The sequence below is a fragment of the Tachypleus tridentatus genome, chromosome 4 (assembly GCF_004210375.1).
Source record: "Tachypleus tridentatus isolate NWPU-2018 chromosome 4, ASM421037v1, whole genome shotgun sequence".
NCBI classification, from domain to species: Eukaryota; Metazoa; Arthropoda; class Merostomata; order Xiphosura; family Limulidae; genus Tachypleus; species Tachypleus tridentatus.
This window is the reverse complement of record NC_134828.1, coordinates 113,566,348-113,593,082: the sequence shown is the minus strand read 5'-3', so window position 1 is coordinate 113,593,082 and position 26,735 is coordinate 113,566,348. Positions and strand designations below refer to the sequence as shown.

The window sequence follows — 26,735 nt, the reverse complement described above, 5'->3', positions numbered from 1 at the left end:
AACATTAAATTCTCAAACTTAATTCGGGACGGCTATCGCAGATAGCTTTCGTGTAGCTTTGCGCGAAATTCAAACCAAACCAAACCAAGCTCATTAATGTATACTGATAAGTTTCCATGGAAGGGCAAAGTAGTGTGAAATTATGACTTGAATAAAAAAAGGATGTACAAATGATGAATTAATAAAGAAAATTTATAACATCCCTATAAGCTGAATTAAAACTAATGGATCTAAAGCCAAATAACCAAGTTTATCCTTTAAACCATGAAAAGACAATCATTTAATCTGTGTATTTTAGGTTATTTTAACCTGCTTTATAATTGACGTATAAGCACCATTACATGTCTTAAGCCTAATCTATTAGTGTAGTACATCTTACACCTTCAAACATCAACTTAAAACTTTAATAATACTAATTTTATTTACATAGCTTCTTAAATGTAGTTATTAATTTGTAAATTAACCCAAAATACTACAGATGAGAATATTAATAATGAATAATATTTTAAAATCTCTAACAAGATTAGCTTCTTATCATCATGGCCAAGCGCGTAAGGCGTGCGACTCGTAATCCGAAGGTCGCGGGTTTGCGTCCGCGTCGCGCTAAACATGCTCGCCCTCCCAGCTGTGGGGGCGTATAATGTGACGGTCAATCCCACTATTCGTTGGTAAAAGAGTAGCCCAAGAGTTGGCGGTGGGTGATGATGACTAGCTGCCTTCCCTCTAGTCTTACACTGCTAAATTAGGGAGGGCTAGCACAGATAGCCCTCGAGTAGCTTTGTGCGAAATTCCAAAAAAAAAAAAAATTATTATCATCTTCTATTGGTGTAGCGCCCTCTAACAGCAGCGGTGTAAAAAATAACACCATATTGTGATGTAAGCAAAGAGAAATATAATTGAGTTCTTAATTTTTTTTTTTTAAAAAAAGGTAAATCTAACTTATGTAGTCTTTTAGATGAAGTTATTGTAATTTGCCACATATTATGTTAAATATTTTGTGCGGTATGGTATTAAGAGTTGGTTTTATCGCTGCATATAGAATTTGACTATTGAACTTTATATCTTTATAGCTCAACTTAAAGGTAAAAATTATTTTGATTTCTTACAGTTTTGGTTACGAAGCAAACTGTCATGTTTCTGTAGTATTTATTTCAACTCAGTACATTGGTAAGTAAGGGCTTACAGGATTATATATTATGCAGAGATCTAGAATTATAATTTTGTTTGCTTTTTTATGATTCTCAGTTTATTGTAATTCATTTTATTATTAATATGACTGGTAATAATTTTTAGTGTATGTATCTCAAATAATTACTTTTAATTAATATTTCTTCATTATTCAAATAAGTAGTCATTATCATCAGAAGTCTTGAAAAATTGAAATATTTTTGTTTATACTGCTCTATGATGGTGAATAATCTAAGAAAAAAATTAATTAATTTATGCTTACCTCAGGTAAATCATAAATGCAAATGCGGTAGGACAAAAACATCATATGCATAGGACATTAACATTACTAGTAAAAGCAAAAACTCGTATAATACTATAGTATTACTCACATGTGCTTTATGTTTATATCTTGTTAATAAAATATGAATACTACTGGTACTACTACAACTAGCATTACTTTATTACTCATAATATTACTATTGGTCATACAAATAGCATTGGTGAGATTTCTAGAACGTACAAAAAGTATATTTTTTTATCGAAACAAGTCATCTACATACAGTATCCAATATTACCATAGAGACTCAGCCATTTAATTACATAATTTTTGCTGAAAAGTACAAAAGTTATTAAAAAATTGTGACTAACCTTAAACTACTTGTTTCAAGGAAATACTGAAAGAGTATAATAGCTGGTTAATTAATAAGCTTGCCATGTATTTGTACATAAGGAATTCTTCATTATGTGCCTAATATATTTCTTTAATGCTTATAAAGAATACCACATATAGTAATGTGTAAAATATTCAACACAATATCTTTATCTGTATACTGTTCCTTGTATTTTTAAATTACTATTTGTTTATTTTTAGTATAGATAATAGTTTATTTTTGACATGACTGAAAATATAAGTATGCTATGAATAGTAGAAAACAGCATGAATATTAAAACTGGCTTATTGAATAGAACATAAAATAAGTTATTGCGTTCTTACTCAATGTTTTTCAGTTTGATTAAATTCCGATGATGATGTCTCTCACCTACATCTTGGCCTGGCATGGCTAGGTGGTCAGGATGCTCAACTCATAATCTGAGGGTCTCGGGTTTGAGTTTCTGTCACACCAAACATACTCACCCTTTCAACCATGGGAACATTATTATGTTACAGTCAGTCCAACTAGTTATTGGTAAAAGAGTTAACATTGAATGGTAATGATGAGCTGCCTTCCCTCTAGTCTTACGCTGGTAAATTAAGGAAGGCTAGTACAGGTAGCCCTCGTGTAGCTTTGCACAAAGTTCAGAACAAACTCCTTCATCAGGGGCTTGACAAATCTCTGAAATTTTCAGAAGGCATTGTGGCAAATAGAAATGGTGGTACCCACAGGAGAAATGTGATCCTTGGAGATAAGTTAAATTTCTGGGTGGAAAATAAAGCTTAAACTTTTTTATCTTTTAGGGTAGGTAACAGTCCAACTTTGCCAGTCTCAGACATCCTCTAATATCGGTACCTGACTGACAAATTTCCAGAAACCATCATATATTCAATTTTATATTATACTGTCAAATAGTATATTTATGTTTGTAATGAAATTTCATTTAATAACATTAAATGCAGTGAATGATTAGAAAACTGAAACTGTAATTCAGCATGCTGTGTTTCATTGCCATTTTAAACTTAAGGAATTCCATTAAAAGATTTTCTAGTATTTTTTGTTAAATGCTTATCAGTCAGTTTTTTCTCATAACTGTTTTGCTTTCAAATATATTTTTCTGTTTAGAATTGATCAGAATATTTATATTCATGTCTGGATTATCAATAGGCAAAATAAAATGCCAGTGTATCTCAGAACGGCTGATATGGGTATTAATACTTTTACTAATAAAGCAGAGAACAAAATTTCGTCCTCCTCGGGTCATCTTCATGTTAACCTGAAGCATTTAACAAAAGGTTCTAATGCATCTTTCAATGCAATTCCTTTCTTAAGTTTAACATGGCAACTAAATACAGCATACTGAAGTAGGATTTTAGTTTTTAATCTTTCACTACATTTAATGTTATTAAATGTAATTTCGTTACAAACATAAACGCTAACCTGAAAATGACCTGATAAAGTCAAAATGTTGTTCTCTACTTTATTAGTAAAAGTGTTAATACCCACACCAGATATCCCGAGATACAATTTTACTTCAAACAGGTTTCTCATAATCATGAAAATGCCAGTGTGCCTCTTAGTACTTACTGACCAACTTCAAAATACAAGATTTTTGCCAACTAACTAGTGCTTATTTTAAGCCTTGGTACAATGCAGGTGAAATTTATTAAAATATTACTTTCAACATTTATTTTAATCACCTATTCAGAAACTTTGAGGATTTGATTGTGAGAACAATGTTAAATCAAGTCAATTTTTGATTCAGCATATGCTTGAAACTTTCAATAATGGAGCTCGATGCATCAGTTGTCCTAAGAATTGCAGATATTTTGAACCTAATTACCATGTAAAGTGATGCTGAAACAGTCAGCATTGAGGGGGCCTAACAACATTGTATTGAACAACATGTTTTACAAGCAATACCTACATTAAATTACCTCTACCTGCTAAAATTAGATTCTCACAATACAATAATGTGAAGAAGAAATCAAGTGTGATTTAGTCATAATAACACAATTATTACATGTAGAAAATTATAATATTAAAAAGGCTTGTTTCAGGACCAGTTTAGAGTGTGTATATTCATATGTCTATTGTGACAGTTACTCTATAATTATAACATCAGTAGTTTTATTACTTTGAAACCTCAGAGTATAAATAATTTAAAAGAAAGTATTTAAACATTAACAGTATTAAGACATATTTACCTGTTAATTCATAGTTTTTTCCCATATTGTTATTAACACAGACAGAGAAGGTTCTTTAAAAAGCTATAAAACATAGTACAGTTGAACCCCTCTAAAGCAGCCACCTTTGGGACTGAAACAAACTGGCCTGATTAGAGGGGTTCCACTGTACATAATAAGGGATTATGTAAACAAAAAGTGGGACTGTGATTGAATGACTGCTTTCAAGGGGTGGCTGCTTGGAGGAGTTCCTCTGTATGTTATTATTCATTTATGTTTGGTTTTATATTTAGATACAGTTGTAATGAAAAAAATGAGCAAAAAAAAAAACACATTTTAGGTACTTTTGCATAAAACCCAGATGGAAGCAATTGTGTAAAGAAATCTTAAATCAATACATTGTATGTTATTTTTGTTACCTGCACTGTGTGGTTAAAAAATAAAAAATTGTGAACTGAACGAAAACTGTAAGCTAATATGTTATTTTCATGTTAAATGCTTTTAAACAGAAACATTCGACAAAAATAGTGCTTAGCATTGCATAATAATTCTACATTAAAGAGTATAAGTAGATAACTTGTCTTCATTATCTATATGAATACCTGGATTTTTCAAGATTCACAAGTTACTCATCTCTCAGTTTGTATAGAATTCTTTTACTGGAAGTGTAGATATCCAACTTGGTCATCGTCAGCTACCATCTGCACTTTACCTTACTTCAAGGATGAGATACATACACTAACAGTCAGGAATTCTATACAGAATGTTTTTGTCCTTTTCCCTCTTCAACAGGCAATGCCTCATAGTCTTGGCTTATTATAGGGACAGTTATCAGGTGTCGCCCTAACAGTTTTGTGATGGTGTCTTGTGTTTCTCATCAAGGAGGCACATGATTTAGAACTATTTATCAAATTGTGGACCTTCTCTCTTAAGACCAGTCCTGTGTTCTCACCCTAATAATTTGACATCTTCCACAGGTGGTGCTTTTGATAGCAGTCAATGTCAAAATCCAAACAGATTTTCCTGACAGAATATATGTTGCATCTTAGATTCTGTTGGATTGGCTCCCATTTTGCTTCTCTGATTGGTGGAATGGCCTCTCACTGGGTCATACAACTACTGCCAATTTGACCTCCACTATCTTATCTTTGGACTTTAGCAATGAATGCATTCCATCTGGACAGAATGGGATTACCATTCTAGGCCTTCTTTCACCTTTATATGTTACCCAAGGTATGAAATATTATTTGTTTCAACCCATTGTCAGATACTGTTGATAGCACCAGATTAGCTGCTATACTTGGGTTTCTGCTTCCATGGTCCCTTTCACTTCCTTTGGGCTCTCTTTGTAGAAGTAGTCATGATCTCATGTGGTACTTCTGGCATGGAGGCTATGCTGCCACAGTTGGGGCTTAATTTCTAAGGTTGCTATGTATCTCTCTCAGTTTGTTCTTAATCCAAAAAACATATTTATCAACAGCTATGACATTGATATCATCAATGGTGTATTGAGAGGAGGGTGAAGTCTTTTCAATCAGTAGTGGCAACTGAAATGAATTTATTGTTATACATTTATTTTAGTATCCATGTTTGTTTCAGTTTAATGCATATAACATGTCGGTAAATGTGTATTGAACAAGTCCTACCTGGTCTCTAAATTTTGTAGAAGATTCTCGATAGTGAGAATCAACAATGTACTGTGTGTATGTAAAATGCTAGTGTTTGCCAGTATTGTTGTCAGTTGAACTTTCTCGAACCTCACCTAAATGCTTATAAATCTGTGTGCTAAGAGATAGAGATACTGTTTGATTGGCTACACTCAGTATATTATAAGCCTTGAATACTGTAATTGTGTCAAATACTAATTAAACTACAGATATTTAACCAGAAACATTTATAGATTTTGAATGTTATAAACCATTCAACTTCAGAGAATCAACTTTGGATGTTAGTATTTCTATGAGGACATTAAATATCTTTATCAGTAGAAGTCAGTTTATAAGTAGTGTGTGACCAGTTAAGAAAAAAAAGCTATCTACCTTAAGCAAGGTGTAACAATATCAAGTTAGAGTTAATTTGCTAATTGTGGACCTGGCCCATCAATAAAATACTTAGTTCTAGATCACATAGAAGATTCAGTATTGTTTGTAAATTTCTAAAACTCTTGTATGTAAACCAATATTTTAAATTACTACTTGTAATAACTATTATTACAAATTGTTTGTATATTAAAATATATGTATGATAAAAACGACAATTGTATATATCAATCTTGTTGAGAAATATTATAAATTTGATATATATTGAAATCAAATTAACTTCTAAATTGAAATTTCATTCAGACAATTTGAAATTGTAATACATAACATATGTAACACAATAAATCGGTGACTCGCCCACAATAAATAATAATACATTATGTAATAATAACTTATTTTATGACCTGGCTCTTTGGTAGAGGTTTCTGCATCATCCACATTCATCTTTCTTAAAGTAGCCTTATTGGCTACCTTTTAATTATTACAATTATGTATTTTTTTAGTCCTCAATACTCTCCAGATTCCTCAAGTTGCTTTGAGTACTTGATCCCAAATGACCATTCCAATTACCTACTTGGTATATTAAGGTTAGATGTTCTCTTCCAGCACCTGTTTGTGTTTTGACTCTTATATGCCATGTATCCTATTTACCTGTAGGTTTATTTTTTGTGTCTCCAGACCGATGGACATCACTTGACTGAATGACTTGCACTGTTTGTTCATAGATGACTTTCTCATTTTCTTTGTATCTTCAGACCAGTTCTTATTATCCAACACACTGTAAAATGGAAAAGGGATTCAGTCCTTTTCTTCAGTTCATAGGATCACTATTTCTCTTCCATATCCAATCAGATTTTGAACTTTGTCACGTCCACTGACAGTCTTGAAAGTTTTGTTGTCTCCTCTAATACTTTTAAAAGTACAAGAAAACAATTTTCATTCTGGTCTCTCTTTGAAAGTGAAGAATCTTTTGCAAGTCATATCTAATCAAATTTGTTACTTTTCTATGTCCTTAGGGGCCTGATTGAATGTTCTTGTGGAGGTCACTGTGTTGTCCTCTACCTTTATCCCACGTTACTTGTATGAGCTATCACTCTCTTCATCTGAGAGATCTTGCCTACCCTCTGTAGCTGTATTAACCACATCCACTAGATGACAAAGAAAGATGAATATTTTCAATATTAATTTTGTCCCTTCTTTACTTTCCAAAGCCCTCTTTTTCAGATACCAGACTGTGGCAAGTGTTGTCCAGATGTGTGTGCTTTTATCAAACAAATTCTTTAGTAGCAACCACTAATTTAGCATTCGTTATACAGGTTGCAACAGGCTGTGTAGAAGTGAGGTGTTACATAAGATCAGGTGTTCAAAAACACCTGAAACAGGATGAACTGTGGACTTAATGAGTAAAGAATATTCTGCTAATCTTTAGATTGAACAAATCAAGGTTGTTTTACTTTTAAAAATTTAGCTATTGCACTGTTGCTCAGGGCATCCCAGTGCACACTACTTTCCCCTCCAACTCTAATTGTGAGGACAGGGAGTCCTTACCACACCCAGTTTTCAGTGGCTGGGTTGGTGGACTGAGGATTTTCTTTTGAAGTGTTAGATTGTGAGAAAAGGGTAAAGTTGGGGCCCTCCTAACTGTGTACGTGGATGTTTCCCTCAGGTTGTTGGAAGGAGATCCACTATTCTCATAATTCTAAATGAAGAGTGGTCCCATCTTGGGTACTTTGTTTTTAGCACAGTTGTTCCACATTGTCTCTCTTATTCCAGGGGCTAGTGGAATGTACTTTTACTCACATGATACAGGAACTCAGTTCTGAGTGATGAACATACTTGTTCTTAATGTAGTGTGGCTCTTCCCTACTAGGGTGCAGATCTTCTATTGACATACCTATAATCTATATTCATGTTTTCTGTATGGATAATACCTTCACTGGCCTTATCAGTGTGGGATTCTAGCTGTAAGTTGAACATAAATATGTATGTTTTGCAGGTTAACATTTTCCTGAATTAAAAATGTACTTAAACAGTACTTAACCACTTGACACTCTCCTGTCCTTCATCTCTCCTAAGAGCTAGTGTTAGAGACTGAGTCATGATAAAAAATTGATAATGTTATCTGAGGGAGATGCTTGTATACAGTACCAGGATAAAGAGCACATTGACATATGTGGAGAGTATCACAAAATAAATATCACTAAGGGTAATTGAATGTGTTATAAAAGATTGGAACAAGTGAGAAAAAAATCAGACGAATGTTTAGATGGGCAAAAGAAGAAACTGTGGTATTCAAATAATAGTGGTAAGTGTAGGGGATGTAAGTATTATTGGAAGTACATTTTCAACTTAGGAAAACTACTTTGCACTAGTAAAGAGAAGAAATCGGGCAGTGTAAACTGTAAATACATTTTTTCTACTTCCAGAAGGTGAATTTGTAGTGTACATTGTACATAGTTTTTCTTTGATTGGATGCTGAAATCTAATTGGGAATCTTGAAAAAAAAAAAATTGTGTATCCAAGACCCTTCACTGTGTGATCCTACTGAGAACCCTTGTTTTACCAAAACCATAGTTCTGCTGTGATTATTTTTGGAAGTACAATAGCTAGAGATAGATGAACTTGGTAATAACTCCAGAGAATATACATATATTTTCTCAAAGGAAGGACCACATCCTGAACTTGGCACTGCTCTTAAGACCACTTGCTGGTAATCAACAAGGATAAAACCAGCAGTGGGTTCACATGACCACCTAGCTGGGAAGAACTCCCTCAATCACATGAAGGTCAGTGATAACAAAAGTCATTCCATCAGTACACCATGGGTCGTAGAAGATAACTGAGAGATTTGATAAAGTTTTTGAGTACAATGCTACATCATAAATTCAAAAATCACAGAAACATGGAGTCCTCAGTTGATACAGTACTTAGTCATTCAGTGAAGTATTTAACTTTGTGTTTGTTGTCACAAATATTCACTTAATCACTTAGCTGTGAAACTGTGTAAGTTATACATACATTAGTCATAGTTCCATCAGTGTGTAACTCTCTGAAAATAAAAACTTTGTCAACTTAGGACAATAAGTACAACTGTGTGTAAATGATAGTAGACTGCAGGTTAAAGAAGATGTAATTTATTATAATTACATGGACTGTACTTGTGCTTATTTGCACCAATCAGTTTAAAAGAACTAACCCAACAAAAGAAAATGCTACAACATGCTATTTACTCTTACTGTCACCATAATATATTTGAGTGTGGTAGTTTTTATATTCTTTACAGTTTCTTTGATTACTGAGATTGTGGATTGAAATTGAAAGTGGAAAAAAGCTGATATATTCAAAAGATAATGTGGAAACTAAATGTAAATCACATTAATGTATTAGGTTGAAATAATGCAGTCGTAGAAAGGAACATTAGCAACTTCCCCATATGAAGGAAGGAGTGTGAGGTGTTTTGTGTTTCAGAGCGGCTGGTATTCATAAGGAATGTTGAAATGTTGTTCTATCAAAAGGAAGGAGTGTGAGATGTTTTGTGTTTCAGAGCAGCTGGTATTCATAAGGAATGTTGAAATGTTGTTCTATCAAAAGGAAGGAGTGTGAGGTGTTTTGTGTTTCAGAGCGGTTGGTATTCATAAGGAATGTTGAAATGTTGTTCTATCAAAAGGAAGGAGTGTGAGGTGTTTTGTGTTTCAGAGCGGCTGGTATTCATAAGGAATGTTGAAATGTTGTTCTATCAAAAGGAAGGAGTGTGAGGTGTTTTGTGTTTCAGAGCGGCTGGTATTCATAAGGAATGTTGAAATGTTGTTCTATCAAAAGGAAGGAGTGTGAGGTGTTTTGTGTTTCCGAACGGCTGGTATTCATAAGGAATGTTGAAATGTTGTTCTATCAAAAGGAAGGAGTGTGAGATGTTTTGTGTTTCAGAGCGGCTGGTATTCATAAGGAATGTTGAAATGTTGTTCTATCAAAAGGAAGGAGTGTGAGGTGTTTTGTGTTTCCGAGCGGCTGGTATTCATAAGGAATGTTGAAATGTTGTTCTATCAAAAGGAAGGAGTGTGAGATGTTTTGTGTTTCAGAGCAGCTGGTATTCATAAGGAATGTTGAAATGTTGTTCTATCAAAAGGAAGGAGTGTGAGATGTTTTGTGTTTCAGAGCAGCTGGTATTCATAAGGAATGTTGAAATGTTGTTCTATCAAAAGGAAGGAGTGTGAGATGTTTTGTGTTTCAGAGCGGCTGGTATTCATAAGGAATGTTGAAATGTTGTTCTATCAAAAGGAAGGAGTGTGAGGTGTTTTGTGTTTCCGAGCGGCTGGTATTCATAAGGAATGTTGAAATGTTGTTCTATCAAAAGGAAGGAGTGTGAGATGTTTTGTGTTTCAGAGCGGTTGGTATTCATAAGGAATGTTGAAATGTTGTTCTATCAAAAGGAAGGAGTGTGAGATGTTTTGTGTTTCAGAGCGGCTGGTATTCATAAGGAATGTTGAAATGTTGTTCTATCAAAAGGAAGGAGTGTGAGGTGTTTTGTGTTTCCGAGCGGCTGGTATTCATAAGGAATGTTGAAATGTTGTTCTATCAAAAGGAAGGAGTGTGAGATGTTTTGTGTTTCAGAGCAGCTGGTATTCATAAGGAATGTTGAAATGTTGTTCTATCAAAAGGAAGGAGTGTGAGGTGTTTTGTGTTTCCGAGGAATGCTGGTATTCATAAGGAATGTTGAAATGTTGTTCTATCAAAAGGAAGGAGTGTGAGATGTTTTGTGTTTCCGAGCGGCTGGTATTCATAAGGAATGTTGAAATGTTGTTCTATCAAAAGGAAGGAGTGTGAGATGTTTTGTGTTTCCGAAATGTTGTTCTATCAAAAGCGGCTGGTATTCATAAGGAATGTTGAAATGTTGTTCTATCAAAAGGAAGGTGAGGTGAGGTGTTTTGTGTTTCAGAGCTGGCTGGTATTCATAAGGAATGTTGAAATGTTGTTCTATCAAAAGGAAGGAGTGTGAGGTGTTTCAGAGCGGCTGGTATTCATAAGGAATGTTGAAATGTTGTTCTATCAAAAGGAAGGAGTGTGAGGTGTTTTGTGTTTCAGAGCGGCTGGTATTCATAAGGAATGTTGAAATGTTGTTCTATCAAAAGGAAGGAGTGTGAGGTGTTTTGTGTTTCATAAGAATGCGGCTGGTATTCATAAGGAATGTTGAAATGTTGTTCTATCAAAAGGAAGGAGTGTGAGGTGTTTTGTGTTTCAGAGCGGCTGGTATTCATAAGGAACGTTGAAATGTTGTTTTATCAAAAGGAAGGAGTGTGAGGTGTTTTGTGTTTCAAGCGGCAAATGGCTGGTATTCATAAGGAATGTTGAAATGTTGTTCTATCAAAAGGAAGGAGTGTGAGGTGTTTTGTGTTTCAGAGCGGCTGGTATTCATAAGGAATGTTGAAATGTTGTTCTATCAAAAGGAAGGAGTGTGAGGTGTTTTGTGTTTCAGAGCGGTTGGTATTCATAAGGAACGTTGAAATGTTGTTCTCTCCTTATCAATAATGCTAATACTCATACTGAGATACATTTTTATTTCAAGAGGGTTTCTTTTCGTGTAAGATGTTTTATTTACATTTTTTTATATTTAAAGATTATTTAATATGATTTTCTTCAGTGAATTCTTTATTGTTGATCAAATATATAGAGAATATTTTATTTAGATTAAGAAAACAACTGTTTTGATATATCCAGCTAGTTGTATTGACAATATTTGAGGACTTCTGTGTAAATTGTGACATTCAAGTTGTTAAAGAATCAAGAAGGTACCAAACTTATAGAGATAAAAACAAAACCTATAGTTCAAGCACTCTCGAAAGGTGGACCTCTATATTGTGACATTAAACATCTCTTAATTGCAAAAATTATATTAAAAAATACCAGGTTTTTATTTATCAGATTTTCTTTGAGTCTTTTCAAATTTTTCATGCAGTATTTTCTTTCACAGGATGTAGCCATCATTTCCTATGCAGCTGCAATTTAAGCATCATGTGACCAACTTTCTGTAAGAGATGATGATATCACAGAAGTACTGTCTTTCTGCATTTTCCTTAGGGATGCTCTTTGGTAAGTCAGTAAAACATTCAGTTATTTTCATGTTTTTCACCTAGGAGTAAAGTATTCTTATAAAACCAATCACATACACATTACATTTCTTGTCAGAATGACCCCCACAGTAACACAGAGGTTATGTCTGCAGACTTAAAATGCTGGAGACTGGGTTTCAATACCCATGGTGGACAGAGCAGATATCCCATTGTGTAGTTTTGTACTTAATTATAAACAAACCAAATCCTACTAGAATGAGTATTCTCTCAGCCAATGAGGACTATTTAAAGATTTGTTTATAAGTTCTATACATATACAAGAATGTGGGAAAATGTGCAAATACTTTGTTTTTCATTGTTGTTTTTATAATGCTGGTTTTGAAAGACTTTCAGTTTCCAGGACAGTAATGGAAAGACTTTAAACATATGGAAAAAAGTAATAGGCTAGTCTTTGTTTTGTGTTTCATCGTCTCTTGCTATATTACTTAATGTACAGCTTGATACTATATAAACTCTGAGAAACTCTTAACCATTTCAGTGGTTGAACTGCTAGTACAGTGTTTAAAACATTATATTAAAATTATTTTGTATTTACAAATCACCAAATCATGTGACAACCACAACTGATAAAAGTTGTAGCAGAATAGGATGTGTCAAAATTTCATTTTGAATTTTTTGTTACTTCATAGACAGTGTGATACCACAAAAAAATTTTTTTTTTTTTTTAAGGAAGGGTAATAGTTCTTTCTAACACAAAATATTCATTCACTCAGTTTGTAAGAATGTATTCAGGTCATTTATTTAGAATTTCCAATACAGAGATAGCCTTTGTACTTAATGCTAATAGAAAACAAAGTAAACTAAACCATCCAGAAAGAGACCTTCAACAAGTCTTATCCCAGCCATGTTAAGCAAAGTTCATTATCTTGTGACAGATGAGAATTGAAAAACAAAGATCAGTGGCCAACCTATCCATGTGCAGGTGGAAATATTTGACACAATCAAGAAAGATTTTCAGCTGTAAATGAAGCCAAAGAGGTAATGTCTAATCAAGGCTTCTCATCATGCCTCCCATTCAACTATCACAAACCTCATGCAGCTGAAGACTGCCATAGCCACTTACGCTGTTTAAGTCAAGTTGCCAGATATGCTTACTATGGAATTTTGTACAATAAGTCTTTTCAAATGGACAATGAAAAATCATTCTTCTTGTACAGTAAATGGCTTATGGAAAGCTAATAGAAAAGAGTCATGTGCTTTGAACATAACAGCCTTGTGGATGGAGCCTTTTGTGATGAAAAATATATTTCATGGTTGTTGTCAAAATGCACTGGTATGAGGTAAAGCATTACCAATTTTGTGACATGGATTAAATGACATGGTGGTTATGAGTTCCAAAAATAACCTTAATATACCGTATACTGTTTCAGTGCAAGCTGTGTGAATTAAAATATTTATGGTCACATTTCAGAAACAGTCAAGATAGACAACTAAAAGCATTCTGGACACTTCTTTTGTTGGCTGATGAACCGTATTTTAAATTAGAGCTAATTAGAGTTTAATAAGCCCAAGAAGCTTTAATCTGTTGACTGCCAAGTATTTCAGCTGCTACGGCAGTTCCTATGCCAGGTTTTTTTCCAGCAAAATTGAGTAATTTTTAAAACAAAAGGAATAAGCAACAAATACTATTTTTTCTCTAAGCCAAACTTATAGTAGTACACAAAATATAGAAATATGTACAAAACACAAAACAATAACTCGTCTGTGGCACTGTGTTACCGATCGGCTTGGACGAGTAATCTCATCTATGGCACTGAACAGGTTAAAGCATTCCACTGGACACTCTTCTTTTGTAGGCTGATGAATCATATTTTAAATTAGGGCTAATTAGAGTTTAATAAAGTCAAGAAGCTTTCAGTCAAATTTTTCCAGTACAAGTCTGTCTATTTAGTTCTGGTTTTAGACACTTAATGACCAACATCTCTTTACTTTATAGTAACTAATAATTATCTGTAGTTCCAGTCAGTAACTTGAAACTTTTATTTGGATTTACAACTCTAAATTCAAGGGTTAAGTTTCTTTTAGTGGACACAGCAGATAGCTCGATGTTGTGACTTTGTTATAACTCATGCACACAGAATCAAAATGTTTGATCCTTTTCTGTATCATAGTAAACTGTGTTCCTGTACTCTGTCTGCCTGTTTTCTTCTAACTGATCCTTTATATGCTCTAGAACACTCAAACCGTTTATACATCTAGAAAACATTGGAGCGGTATGGTTTACTGATTTGTTTTTAAGCACGATATGTTTCTTTATTCTGATGATGGGTTTAAGTATGACACTAGTACAGTCTTGAGTTACTTTATTTTCAGGACATGTTTACTAATGAATGGTACTGTTATAGGAAGAATCTTTTTTGATACTTGGTATACGTTATTTAAAGAGTAGAAACTTTCTTGATGTCCTTGTTGATTTTGTACTTTCACTCGGAAGCCATTCTTATTCAAATAACTTATTAATGTTTTTTGGATTTTTTTAACAATTCTGTATAACTGGAAAGTTTATGAGCTTTGTAGAGCAAAACTTTATTAACATTTTTCTGAAATTCTTTTACAATAAAACTATTCTAGTTAAAATATAAGCCAGAAAAATGTAGGCTTATTGTGAATACCATTTCTAAAATTTCCACACCTTTTGATTACCTGGAATGGTAAATAAGTATCCTTTTTCATAGTAAATTTAATATTTCCATGTTATTTACGTAATCAAGAAATGGTTACACGTGTTTTCGTTGTGAAATACAGTAAAAGCATCATCCACATATCTTTTATATCACCGTGAATTAAATTTTTTAGGACAGTCTTTTAACCAAACCTTCTCATAATAAAATGCAAATATATTTACTGATATTGGGGTTAATCTGTATCCTCCATCTATATGATTATATGCCTTTCCAGTAAACAAGAAATTTGTTTCTTTACTTGCTTTCCAATATTATATCTTATATCAACTCGCATAACTTTTATTGATTTTTATTGCCCTCTATATGTGCAGAATTTTGTTTGCCACTAGCCTTAAAACTTCCACCTATTGTCACATGTGGTAACTTTGTTATAGCATGCTAATGAGCATGTGGTCATTCTCCATCAAAATGAGTGCAACACAACTAGCACAGCTGACTACCTCTCTGCAGCTTAACCCAATTTCATTTCTCAGTTGGTTCTACAGCAGTTACCTGTAATTTGTCTATATTGGCTTCAGGTCTGCATTTATTGGCAGAAAATGTTATGGATTTGATTCTTCTGAGAGTTGATTACTTTCATGAAAGCTTCATATTTGTGTGATGATTATCCTGTCATGCCTTGTTTTGGTGTACCTGTACTCTAAACCTTTTGCCTAAGACCATTCATCATTTTCCTGAGTGTTTTTTGGTGGAGTCTCATAGTTTGATGGTTTCCACTCTGGCACAATTGTCCTGTTCTGTCTTTTCCCTCCTAATATAGCTCCTCTGTTGTTGAGATCTTTTGGGTCAAAATGCTTTTATGTTCCATGTCCTTCTACCACAGTCTCATTAGAAGACTTGTGTATGTCTCTCTTTTTTAGTGTAAAATGTCTTTGAGTATCTGTCTTCAGAACTAAGTCTTATCTGCCTGTTTGCACATCTCACTCTCCTCATTGGATTTTCATTTCTCTCAACCTCTTCCTAAGCTTGTTTCCATTACTTGTCTCCCTTCTTCCTGTCCTTTACTAGTTCCAGCTTCATGGTCTCTGAGGTCAACTGTCAGTTTTTCTTCAATGGCCTCAATGCCTCTGGTGATCTCACTGACTATATTGTAGGTATGGGTCTGTTAGGTGCTAGGTTTTTGTGTTTTACCACTGTGTAGGAGTCTTTCAGCACAAACACTCACTCATCATTGATCTTTTTTTAACCACTTGCTCAATTCATGGAGTCATACTCATATCATCATATCACAATGCAATTGGTGTTGGTTGAGATAGAATTTCCATTAAAGGTCCACAGCTTCCCAGCCACTCTACACCAAGGATCCCTTCATTTAATTTATTGGGCTCTTCCTATAATTCTGCTGTTATCACAACACATCAATTTCATGGATGAAGAATATGCCTGGTTCAGTACTGATCCAGTCACCCACAGGTGTTTTTTACATGTTCTTCATTACACACACCATGGGGGCTTCCTCTGGGTACTTTCTGAATAAGACTCATCTAGATCATGTTATACCATGTTGTTGCGAGGTAAAATATCCTGTCAGAATTTAACATTTTCCTACACTGAAAATGTACTTCTGATAAATTCTTATCTCCTCTCACACTTCCCACCCTTTGTCTTTACTTCCAGTCTTTTTTGTGTGTTATATTGCTCAGTCTTGAAGTGAAATTGAGTTAAGCTGCATGGAGGGAGTCATCTGTGCTAGGAGTTGTGTCATACTTCTGTTGATGAAGGGATGTCGCTTGTTCGTTTGCATACTATCATGCAGGTGAAGATTTATTGGAAATACATTTTCATTGTAGGCAAATGTTAAAATTTCACATTTCCTTGGGTAAACCATTAAAACTGAATTCTTTGTTATAAATGATATATTAGTAAATAGTGAATCTACATCAAAGCTAACAAGTATCACATCATGATTAAAATTCTTTGATGTCAGCAAACTCACTTTCAAAGTGTATTCATTCCAAACAAACTCCTTTGAACCATTACTCAAAAATTTATGGTTTGTGTTTATAACATCTGATATTAGATATGATAGATCCTATAAGATAGTTTGGATTGTGCATTTTTGGTAATACATAAAAACTGCCATATTAAAAGAAGGATAAAGATATATTACGTGAAGTACTGATTAAGAACTGATTGGTAATACTAATCATACTTTTAGCAGTGATTGTGACAACAGACTCCAACCTCATGCGATGTGAATATTATAATGAAACTGTATGCAAAAACAGTCGATTTAGTGTTGGCTGCAGTGGAACTAAGGACTGTAAATCTTTAACTCCTGACAAGGGAAACCAGTGTTATGTGTTATGGCAGAAATCATCGCATGGCTTTAGTATTAAACAGAAAGGTGAGTTAAAATGTTTATAGTCAAGAACTTGTTTTAAGACTTTTAATTTTCAGATTTGGTGTCATTTATAAGACATAATCCTTACTAGTATTGTGCTGATTGTAACATGTTAAAACTGCTTTACGCTAGCAAAGCCATCATGTGAGCAACATTGCATCATATTGAAAATTGTTGCTTTGTATATTTATGCTTTTTTTAAAATGTTATCTTTGTCATAAAGGAAGACAGTGAACATTGTGAAACACTGGAAGTAAACTGGAAAATTATATATATATTTAAATGTTCTGTTATTACTGATATTTTAATGCAATTGGTTCATGTATTGTACACATCTTTATAACTATGGTGGTATACATATTATTATTCTAGAAGTGCTTAATATATCTTCACAAACTTTGTTAAGATTTCAGTAGACTTTAAAACCTTTCATAGGCAAAAAAATCAGGATTTTTAATTATGTAACTTTACTAAAACTGTGTCTTTAATTATATGTTGTCAGAGTGTAGGCTTCTCTGAGTGGAAAATAGTTTTCATGTTAAGATTAAAAATATTTATCTCCAGTACAATATGTACTTTCTCTCACAAAAAACTTCTCTCAATCTTCTTCTGCCCTCAAATGCAATGAAAACATAGTTTCTTGCTTGATGCACTGTCCTTTATATCCCCTTAAGTCAAATTGTTCATTTAACATGGATAATGCAATGCTACAACCCTCCACCAATGGGAGCATGACATCCACTCCCAAAGCAGCTGGCTTTCTCTGTATTCCAGTATGTGTATCTCACATTTTCAGCTGATATGCTGAGAGTTTGACACATTTCTTGCTTGCTTTTAAATTTCCATCCTTTGTGGGGATTTGTATTGTGTTTCATACTTGCACATATTTATTTGTATTGGGTTTCATACTTGCACATATTTATTTTTCCTTTTAAGTTAATTTCCTTTCAGGTTTTTGAGTGCTCGTTTCTTCAGATTTTTTTTCATGATTACTATGAATCATGAATTCACAATTTCATATGACTACCATTGTGACTCCTCTTTCTTGAAACATGTTTAATCCTTTCAATCAATCAAGTATTAAGTTAGATGCTATCGATTGAGAGGTTATATGCTTTAGTTTCTGTGGAGTTAGCTTCCTAAATTGGGCCTTGTTCCATATTTTTTCCCTATAGTTCAGCATTCCTTCAAGCCAATCAAAATGTGTAGGAAGATGATGGCTTTGACAATGTTTTTCTTGTTCCTTTACTTACTATGTCATCAATTCAGGTATTTTTGGAGGAAATTTGCCCTTCAACTCTGTTTCTGCAGTTGGTCACTGAGGTTTGCCATATTTTTCATGCTTCTCCTATTTCCTTGATGTTTCCTCTTCCTCAGGTAATTTGGTTTTCTTCCTTCCCCTGATTAAGAGATTTATGTCACAGTTTTTTTCTAAGGAAAGTATGCTTTGACCCTGCATGTTTCTGAACACCATGCTGAGGCTTTTCACCACTCTGCCAGTTTTTATTTGAATTCTCAGTGATTAAGTTTACTGTTAACCCTTTGGGGCTCTACTCCTGGGACTTCAGTCTTTTCTTTTTTACTCTCTTTTTGAAGATTCAGTTTACCCTTACTAATATCTACTCTATACACTTTTTTCCCAACAAGGTAACTGTTGTAGTGTACCTTGGTGAGGTTCTCTTGTCCCTTTCCTAACTCATTTGTTAGTTGCCAGGACTCACCTTCCTTAAAGGAACTTGTGGACTGCTTCATTGTTGCATGACACTGTGTTCAGGAGACGCACTAATTCCTTGGAGTTGTGGGTGGATGTCACCAGATTTATAATTCACTATCTTCCATTGCCAATTGTTTAACCCTACCTTCCTACACACCTGGTTCTGTTGTTGTCTCAGTGTTCTTATTTTTCCTGTACCTGTCATAAACGTTGGCACCAGCACCAATAGCTGCCTTGTGGGGTCAGGTCCTGTTGGAGATGGGCACTACTCTTTTGTGGATATATGAGAGACTTTTACAGATAAGTGGGCTCTATAGTTTTTAACATAAGGTTTCTGTCTCTTCACATTAGATCTCCTTATCTTCTTTCTACATCTTCCATTTTTTTACCTGCCACTGTAAAAATTGGTTTCCTGTATTCCTCTGTCTGAGGCTGTGAGAGAGCTTATTCTCAAAAATGCTATAGAGCCTGTAGTTCCACTTAAACCTTCATTTTACTCCCCTCATAAAAAAAATAAGGAATTGAAGACCTTTCATTGATATTTTCTGTCTCAATGAGTTTTTGGATCCCTCTCATTTCACTATGGAGTCTTTTCTGTCATCTCATTGGGTTTTCACTCCAAGTCTATAGATGACCAAATTCAATGTGAATCTTCATGTACCCATTATCTCCTTATATTGTTTTCTTCAGTTTGTTTACATGGAATGCATGTTCCAGTTCTTGGCTCTTCCATTCAGATATGTCTTAGCTCCTTCAGTGTTTTGTTGAGAATTCAGATCCTGTACTCGACACCTCTGTTTTTGGGATATTGGACTCATCATACATGAATGACTAACTTTTTTTGCCTTCTTCCTGTTTGGTATTTTACACTCACACTTGTTTCTCATGGTGACAGTGTGTTGGCTGTTCACAGCAGAGAGGTCTGTTATTTTTCTTATGCTTTATCTAGTTCATTTGGGGGCTTTCTTTAGTTGAACTCTATGTCAATCTTCTGAAGCTCTTGGAAGTTCTACTTGGGATGGTACTTATGGTACATTCTGATAACTCCTCGGTAATCTCCTACAAACCAAACAATGGGGTACCAAGTCCAGGTCCCTTTGTTTTCAGATGCTGGAACTAACTCCTGTTCTGAGCCCACAAACACTGGATACAATTAGTAGCTTGCCATCTCCTAGGTGCACTAAATCAGGTGGTAGATCAGTTGTCATGTCCAAACAAAGTTCTTCTCACAGACTAGCTCTTAGTTTCTTGGGTTTTACAGTGGATGAGTACCATTTGCTGCTCATTGCAACCCCAGTTTGCAATCATTCTGATCTCTGGTTTTTCATCCTTGGGTTTCAGGAGTTGATGTTTTTAGCCAGTATTTGAGAGGCCTTCATATTTATACCTATTCTCCTATATGCCACATCCTCAAAGTTATCTCCCTCATCCACATCACTTTATAAGGTTATTTTAGTAGCTCCATATTGGCTGGCTGAACCTTGATTTTTTTCTCTTATGGTACAACTACAAATGTGATCACCTCTGCCCCTACTTCTGTCTCTGTGACTCTTCTGTCAACCTTATTTGAACGTCTTTCATCTTGCCTTTCCCATTCTCTGGCTTTACAAATGGCTTTTTCTGGGGTTCTTTGTGAGATGCCTGGGCCTGAAACCATGTTGCTTCTCCTCTTTCTTGTTCAGTCCCTTTCTCTGTTTTGCTAGTTTACCAATGCCATTGGTCTACCTTTCATCATTGACTTATCTTCCATGGCTTTCCATCCTACTGTACCTCATCTTTCCTGGTTTTTATCTTCTTCTTTAACCAGGACCTTTCATTTTTGACTGTTTCTGGTTTCCTTATCAATCACATTCAATTTTACCAGGTTTCACCAGATATTTTTCTTTTCTTCCCCTTCTGGTCATTGTGTCTTATTTGTCTTCACCATTTCTTTCCTGTTCTTGATTGGGATCTCAATGTTGTCCTTTTTGTACTTTTCCAACTTCCCTTTAAACCTTTGGTTTCCTATTCCCTGTAACCCCTTAACTTTTTTCTCTTAAGATCTATATTCTTCTCTTGCTGGCTCACAGTCAGCATCTGTCTGGCCTTTTTGCCATTTACGTTTCTCATCTATTTCATTGCAATATATATGCTGTGCTCTAATTGGACCATTTCTTCTTCCCCAAAATTTATGCTGTCTGGGAGACAAGTCTGCCTTTGCTCCCATTTCTTTCTATTCCTTTTCCCAATCAAATCCTGATCACCTTCTGTATCCTGTGCAGACTTTATGGTTACTCATACATTTTACTTTTACGGTTCCCATTATCATTTTTTTCTTCTATATTTTGTGATATTTTACCCATCAACATTATGGGTCAAGTTATTTAGTGTACTCGGCTGGCTCTCGTCAACTTAGACACGTTGCCATACCTCTGGTAACTAATTTTTGTCATCCCGTGGAGGAGATTGTTGGGTTGGAATGTGAGCTACTACTCATACTCTTGTCTCATTACGTTCATCACCTAATTGTATTCTTTTCTGGTGAGTATTGTCTTCCTCCAGTAGCAATTCATGCTTTATTTTGACTCTGAGTTTAAGTGTATAGTTTCTGTCTTGGTAATTCTGGTCACAAAAGTTTTCCTTTGCCTGCTTTATAATTTAAGCTTAATGGACATCATCCATTTTGTAATTCTGATTGTGGACAGTATGCAACCCTGTTCTACAGTTGAGAAAATGTTCCTACCCTAGCCACAATCCATTGTATCTGTTGTTTTGGTTTTTCAGCACTGTCCTCTTCCTTGTTAATACCAAGGACTCAAAATGAAACCTTGTCTATCCAGTAGGAGCGAGAGAAGTCTGGTTTCAATGTTTTCTTAAACTAGAGCACACACTGTCCCAGAGTTATCACAATTTTTCTGGCTTTGTAGCTATGCAACTGCAACATGAGTCATTAAAAATATTCAGCCAAGTTTGTCAGTGTGTTTCTCTTGAACTGAAAGGAAATTTTACAATTATCTGTACAGACAAGAACATAAAATAATGTCATTTGATAAATTGAAATCTTGACTTTCTCTTTGTTATAAATAAGATTGAATGCTATAAAAATTATGATTTTCCTGAACAATAACCATATTATAATGAGTAATTTATAATGAATTCCTTACTTCTCAGATAGGTGGTATATAAATTAGAGAGGGAAGGAAAGATAGTTAAGAAACATCACAGTTCTCATCCTACTATAGATTGAGGTTTCTCTGAATATTTCCTGTTAAAATTCAAACTTAAAGCTAAAATAATATTAAATATTAGGTACCTTTTGATGCCATGTTTATTATTATACATTGATAATAAAGTGGTTTAATTGAATTTCATATGTAATTCTGTTAAATGTTCTGATGTGTAGTTTGACTTAATTGATGTGAAACAATTAATTAGTTTTATATTAACCACATAATGTTTTATTATTGTGCATAGAATTGTATATTTTCAATTTATGTGAAAAAGAAACATTTTGAAGCAACTATACGGCCAATTCACTGGAGTAAACTTTGAGTCCATAGAAATCCAAGGATTAATGTAAAGAGTAAAAACACACTTGTAGGTTAACTTCAGAAAGGGGATAAAAATCGATTACATTCCTTAAATATTATATAAAGGTGACATACTAGTGTATTTTGGTTTTATTTTCTTTTAAAAAAGAGAGTTGATTATTTGCCTGCCTTCAGCTTTACACTATAATTGTCTTCTTGAAATATTCAAAAAAATGTTTTAAAATATGTCTGCATTCTTGAGGATATGAAAAATGCCTTTTTCTTTCACTATATTGATGGCTGTTACACTGCAGTAATAAGATTACATAAAGGTATTCAAACCTGTAATTATTCACTGTTTGTGTGTATTTACTACATTAGGATGCTGGGTTGGAAGCAAGCTTAATGATATTTCAGGGTCAAGATGCACAGAAACCCAAAAAGATCCAGATATATCATTACTGTTTTGCTGCTGTGAGGGTGATATGTGTAATGAGAATATGACTACAGTTTATCTTCAAAGTATATTAACGACAGAGTCTGGTATGTACTAAAGTTTCTTTATTTTTCAATGTATACAGAGATAAACGTGGGTTTGCAAAAAAGATGTCAGATCAATCTGGCAGGTTTGATTGTGGTTTAAAAAAAAAAAGTAAATAGGCTTAAGTTGATACTGTCCAGAACATATTGATGTTAAATAATAATCCACTATTTAAATTTTGTTATTTTGTAAAAAAGATTAAGTTCAAACAACTTGAGAAGTTCCAGTCTTTAGTTCAAAGGGCAAAGAAATTTTTATCAGTTTAAGAAAATGTAACACTGTCATCTGGTAACTTTTTTGTTCTCAAACTGTTAATGAAAATTTATGCGCTTTTCACTGTTTCATTGAACATCTCAAAATATGTTGTACTTGTCTTTACACATGTCAGTTTTTACATGCATTTTGGTGTTGTCACCTGACATTATGTTTTATTGTATGTTGTGAATGGCTGTAGTCATTTTGAACCAGTATTAGTAACTTGGAATTGGTATCAATTAATTCTTAGAAAAACAGAAAATGTTATAATCTTAAAAGTATTACAAATTGACTGAACTCAATTTCTGATATTCATTAAGTTGTTCTTTATAGCATGTTTTCTTCTGTAATTCATACAGTTTAGTTTTGAAGTATATTTTACAAGTTGTCCAATAAGTTACAATTTTATACTTCATATATTCTCTGAAATCATGGCTAATGATATGAAACTTACAATGGTTTATAGTAAAATTTTGAGAAAAATTATTATGCTTCAAAGAAAAATTGAGAAATAAGTAAAATATAATAGAAATATTTTAGTTAACCAAGCAGATTTTTTGTTGTAGGTATGTAGTAAGGTGCTGTTTAATAATCTAACATGTAATATTGTTTAAACAAAAGTGAAGGGTACGTAGATTATTTACTTTCATTTAATTGAGATAATATATGTTCTCCAAATGTTGCTTGACACTATAAGAACCAACAAACCTTGAAACTGTGAAACTATAACTGTATTTACTGAATATGTTTTCATGAAATTTTGCAGGGTTTTAATAGACAATAAATCTTTTGTTCAAGAACGATTTTTATAGTACAGTGTTTGTAGTATAGATTTCTTTCCAAATTTCTGAAGCCTTTACTGAGTCATTGTGAGTGAAAGTGATTTTAATGCTCACAATAAAAATACTGTTGTTTTCATATTTCATTTGCATAAACTAGAACTTACTTAATGAGTATAAAAAAAAGTTTGCTAAAATTTTATATTTAGGTTTTTATGTTCTTTATGTTAACACCAACTGTACAGAGATCATCTATCTACACTGGTATGAAAAATTGAAAATGCAAATCAAACTTCTGCAGTATTAATTAAAACCTAGAAGTTATTTATTTCAACAGTTTCATTTGTTAACCTTTCCACATCCATGTTATATTAATTAATTAACTTTGTAGCAAGTGCAGAAGTATTTCTTGTATCAAAAGAAATCACAGAAGCTCATAGCTGTTTCCCAAAGAGCTAATATAATGAAGTTGGTTGAGGTAAACTGATAAGTTAATAATATTAGTTACTTTTGTTACAAACTATGCAACAATAAATAAAAATATAATTGCAAGTCAGGATTTGTTGTACTCGCTGCATGTTCAAACCACTTGCACTCAAGTAAAATAATGTGACATTCTTCTCTAAGTCTTGAGTTTTACAGATTTTGGTCTTCTAAACAAATTCATGTAGCTTTAAGTATATATTTTAGAACATAAAAAATACATAAATCACTAGAATAAAATATATCAAAACTACTATAAATTATCCAGTTTTTTTACATAAGGTTAAATAGGTTTAAAAGTTTGTTTTTGTAAATACCAAATAATTCTCATCAGTTTATTACATGGAAATAGAAGATTTTGTAAGAAATAAACTGCTTTTTCTATAATTATAAACATGTTCATCAGCCATGTTAGGTTGATTAGTAAATCTCAAAATTCTGGGGGGGAAGTGCTTATCTGTTAGGTTTGAATAATTTATTGAGATCTTTGCAGATCAAGAAGGTAAGAGGTTGGAATATTTGGTTCTTGCTTATAGGTTTAGTTGGTTTGGAATTGCAGCTGCAAATTTTTGAATGGAGAAATTAGAGCTTCAAAATGTCGCATAATACAGAAGAATGAATATTAAGATACTCTTACATTTTTTTAATGACAAAGTTAAAACTGATAACATAAATATTTGAAGTAAAAACTATGTTCCCTCTCCACGTTTATTGATGATTAAGTTTTCTAATTAAATTTCAAATTTAATGCCTTAAAAGGTCGTGACATGCAAACTTTTATCCAATGGCGTGGAAAGATTTAATCAGAATTCATGTTGTGTGTAAAACAAATCTTTCGTGTAATTATTTTAAAATAAATAACTTCATTTTTGGGTTTTCTCATAATATTAAATTACGTATTATTTTAAACACATATTATGCTGACAAAAATAATTCCATTTTTATTACAACATTAATGTTTACTTAACGTTCCTTTTGGCCCAGCATGGGCAGGTGGTTAAGGTGCTCAACTCCTATTCTGAAGATCAAGGGGTTGAATTAAGTATTAAAAATGCTTATTGTTTCAACTGTGTGGGGTCATAATAGTGTCACAGTCAATCCTACCATTTACTGGTAATTAAAGAGTAGCCCAAAAGTTGGAGGTGTGGTTTTGACTAGCTGTATTTCCTGTGGTCTTACAGTGCTAAGTTAGGGACAGCTAGTGCTCTATATACTCTTTATGTAGAGTTGCACAAAATAAAAAGAAAAAATTACATTCTATTTAGACAATATACAGCACTGGATAATTTATACAATATAATTCATAAGCTACGTTTGTAAGATTCTTGGAGAATGTTAATAAGTTTTTTTATTTTATTTAAATATTGTCGAATGTACATACAGTGTAGGTGGTTTCTAATGCATCATAAAATGAAGTTTTGTTTCTTTGAAATAGAGCTTCAGAAATTTTGTGTTATTATTATTGCCTTAAAATATTTTGCCAAAATTTGATTACCACATTGTCCTGGGTATTTAAAATTTTGAAAAATACTGCACCATGTCCTTGCATGCAGAGAAAAACATTAAAAATCATATGATTTCTGTAAAAGTATATTTTAATATTGTACTTTATATGAACTTCTGTTTTGCTGTATAGTGTCATTCATCATTAGGCTTACACATATAACCATATTTTATCCAAGATGTATCTTTATCTTTTAAAACGTAAATCAGATCTTGTTCTAAAAATAATAAAAATAGGCTGTAATTTAAGTCTACCTCATTTTTTTTTAATCCATCAATATTATCACCAAACTTAACACAAGATTGCTGGTTTGTCAGTTTTTCTAATAATAAGTAGGTTGATTCTGTAAAATAACATACCGTTACAGCACATTAAGTCTTCTCACATAAATAGCTTTTTTCATTTAGTGCTGCTCTCTATATGCAAAAAATATTTTTATGCATGCCAGAAGCCTTTAATTTCCCACTCAGCTGGTTTTGACCAATTACAATGCATCTCTTATGCAAATGATCATGTGACTCCTGTTAAATCGTACCTTACTGTCACTTCTCGTTTGGCTTTACCCATGTTATAATGTGTAGTTTTTGCTCTCTATAAGTATTTTAATATCTTTGTATTAAGTTCTCTCAACAAGTTGACTCTTTATTATACAATATTTGTAACTTGTTGAGTTATTCCAGAGTAGAATTATTTTACATTTCTACCTGGTTACTGAACTTATTTCATTACAAAAACTTACCTGTTTCTAC

General features: G+C 33.3%; 1 protein-coding gene across 12 annotated transcripts in view; it reads left to right on the top strand.

Annotated features, from left to right (window-relative positions):
- The first annotated feature begins 845 nt into the window (after positions 1-845).
- The window catches only part of LOC143249904 (activin receptor type-2A-like), a 96,819-nt gene continuing 70,929 nt past the window's right edge, over positions 846-26,735 (top strand). For 2 of the 12 annotated variants that reach the window (XR_013028029.1, XM_076500498.1), the window contains exons 1-4: positions 8,590-8,834; positions 12,014-12,132; positions 17,016-17,204; positions 22,806-22,967. Coding sequence is in view for 11 of the 12 variants with exons in the window: in XM_076500498.1 (XP_076356613.1) it covers positions 12,078-12,132; positions 17,016-17,204; positions 22,806-22,967 (406 nt within the window). In the remaining variant the exon portion in view is untranslated. The other 10 variants (XM_076500504.1, XM_076500501.1, XM_076500503.1 and 7 more) reach the window with 10 other exon arrangements.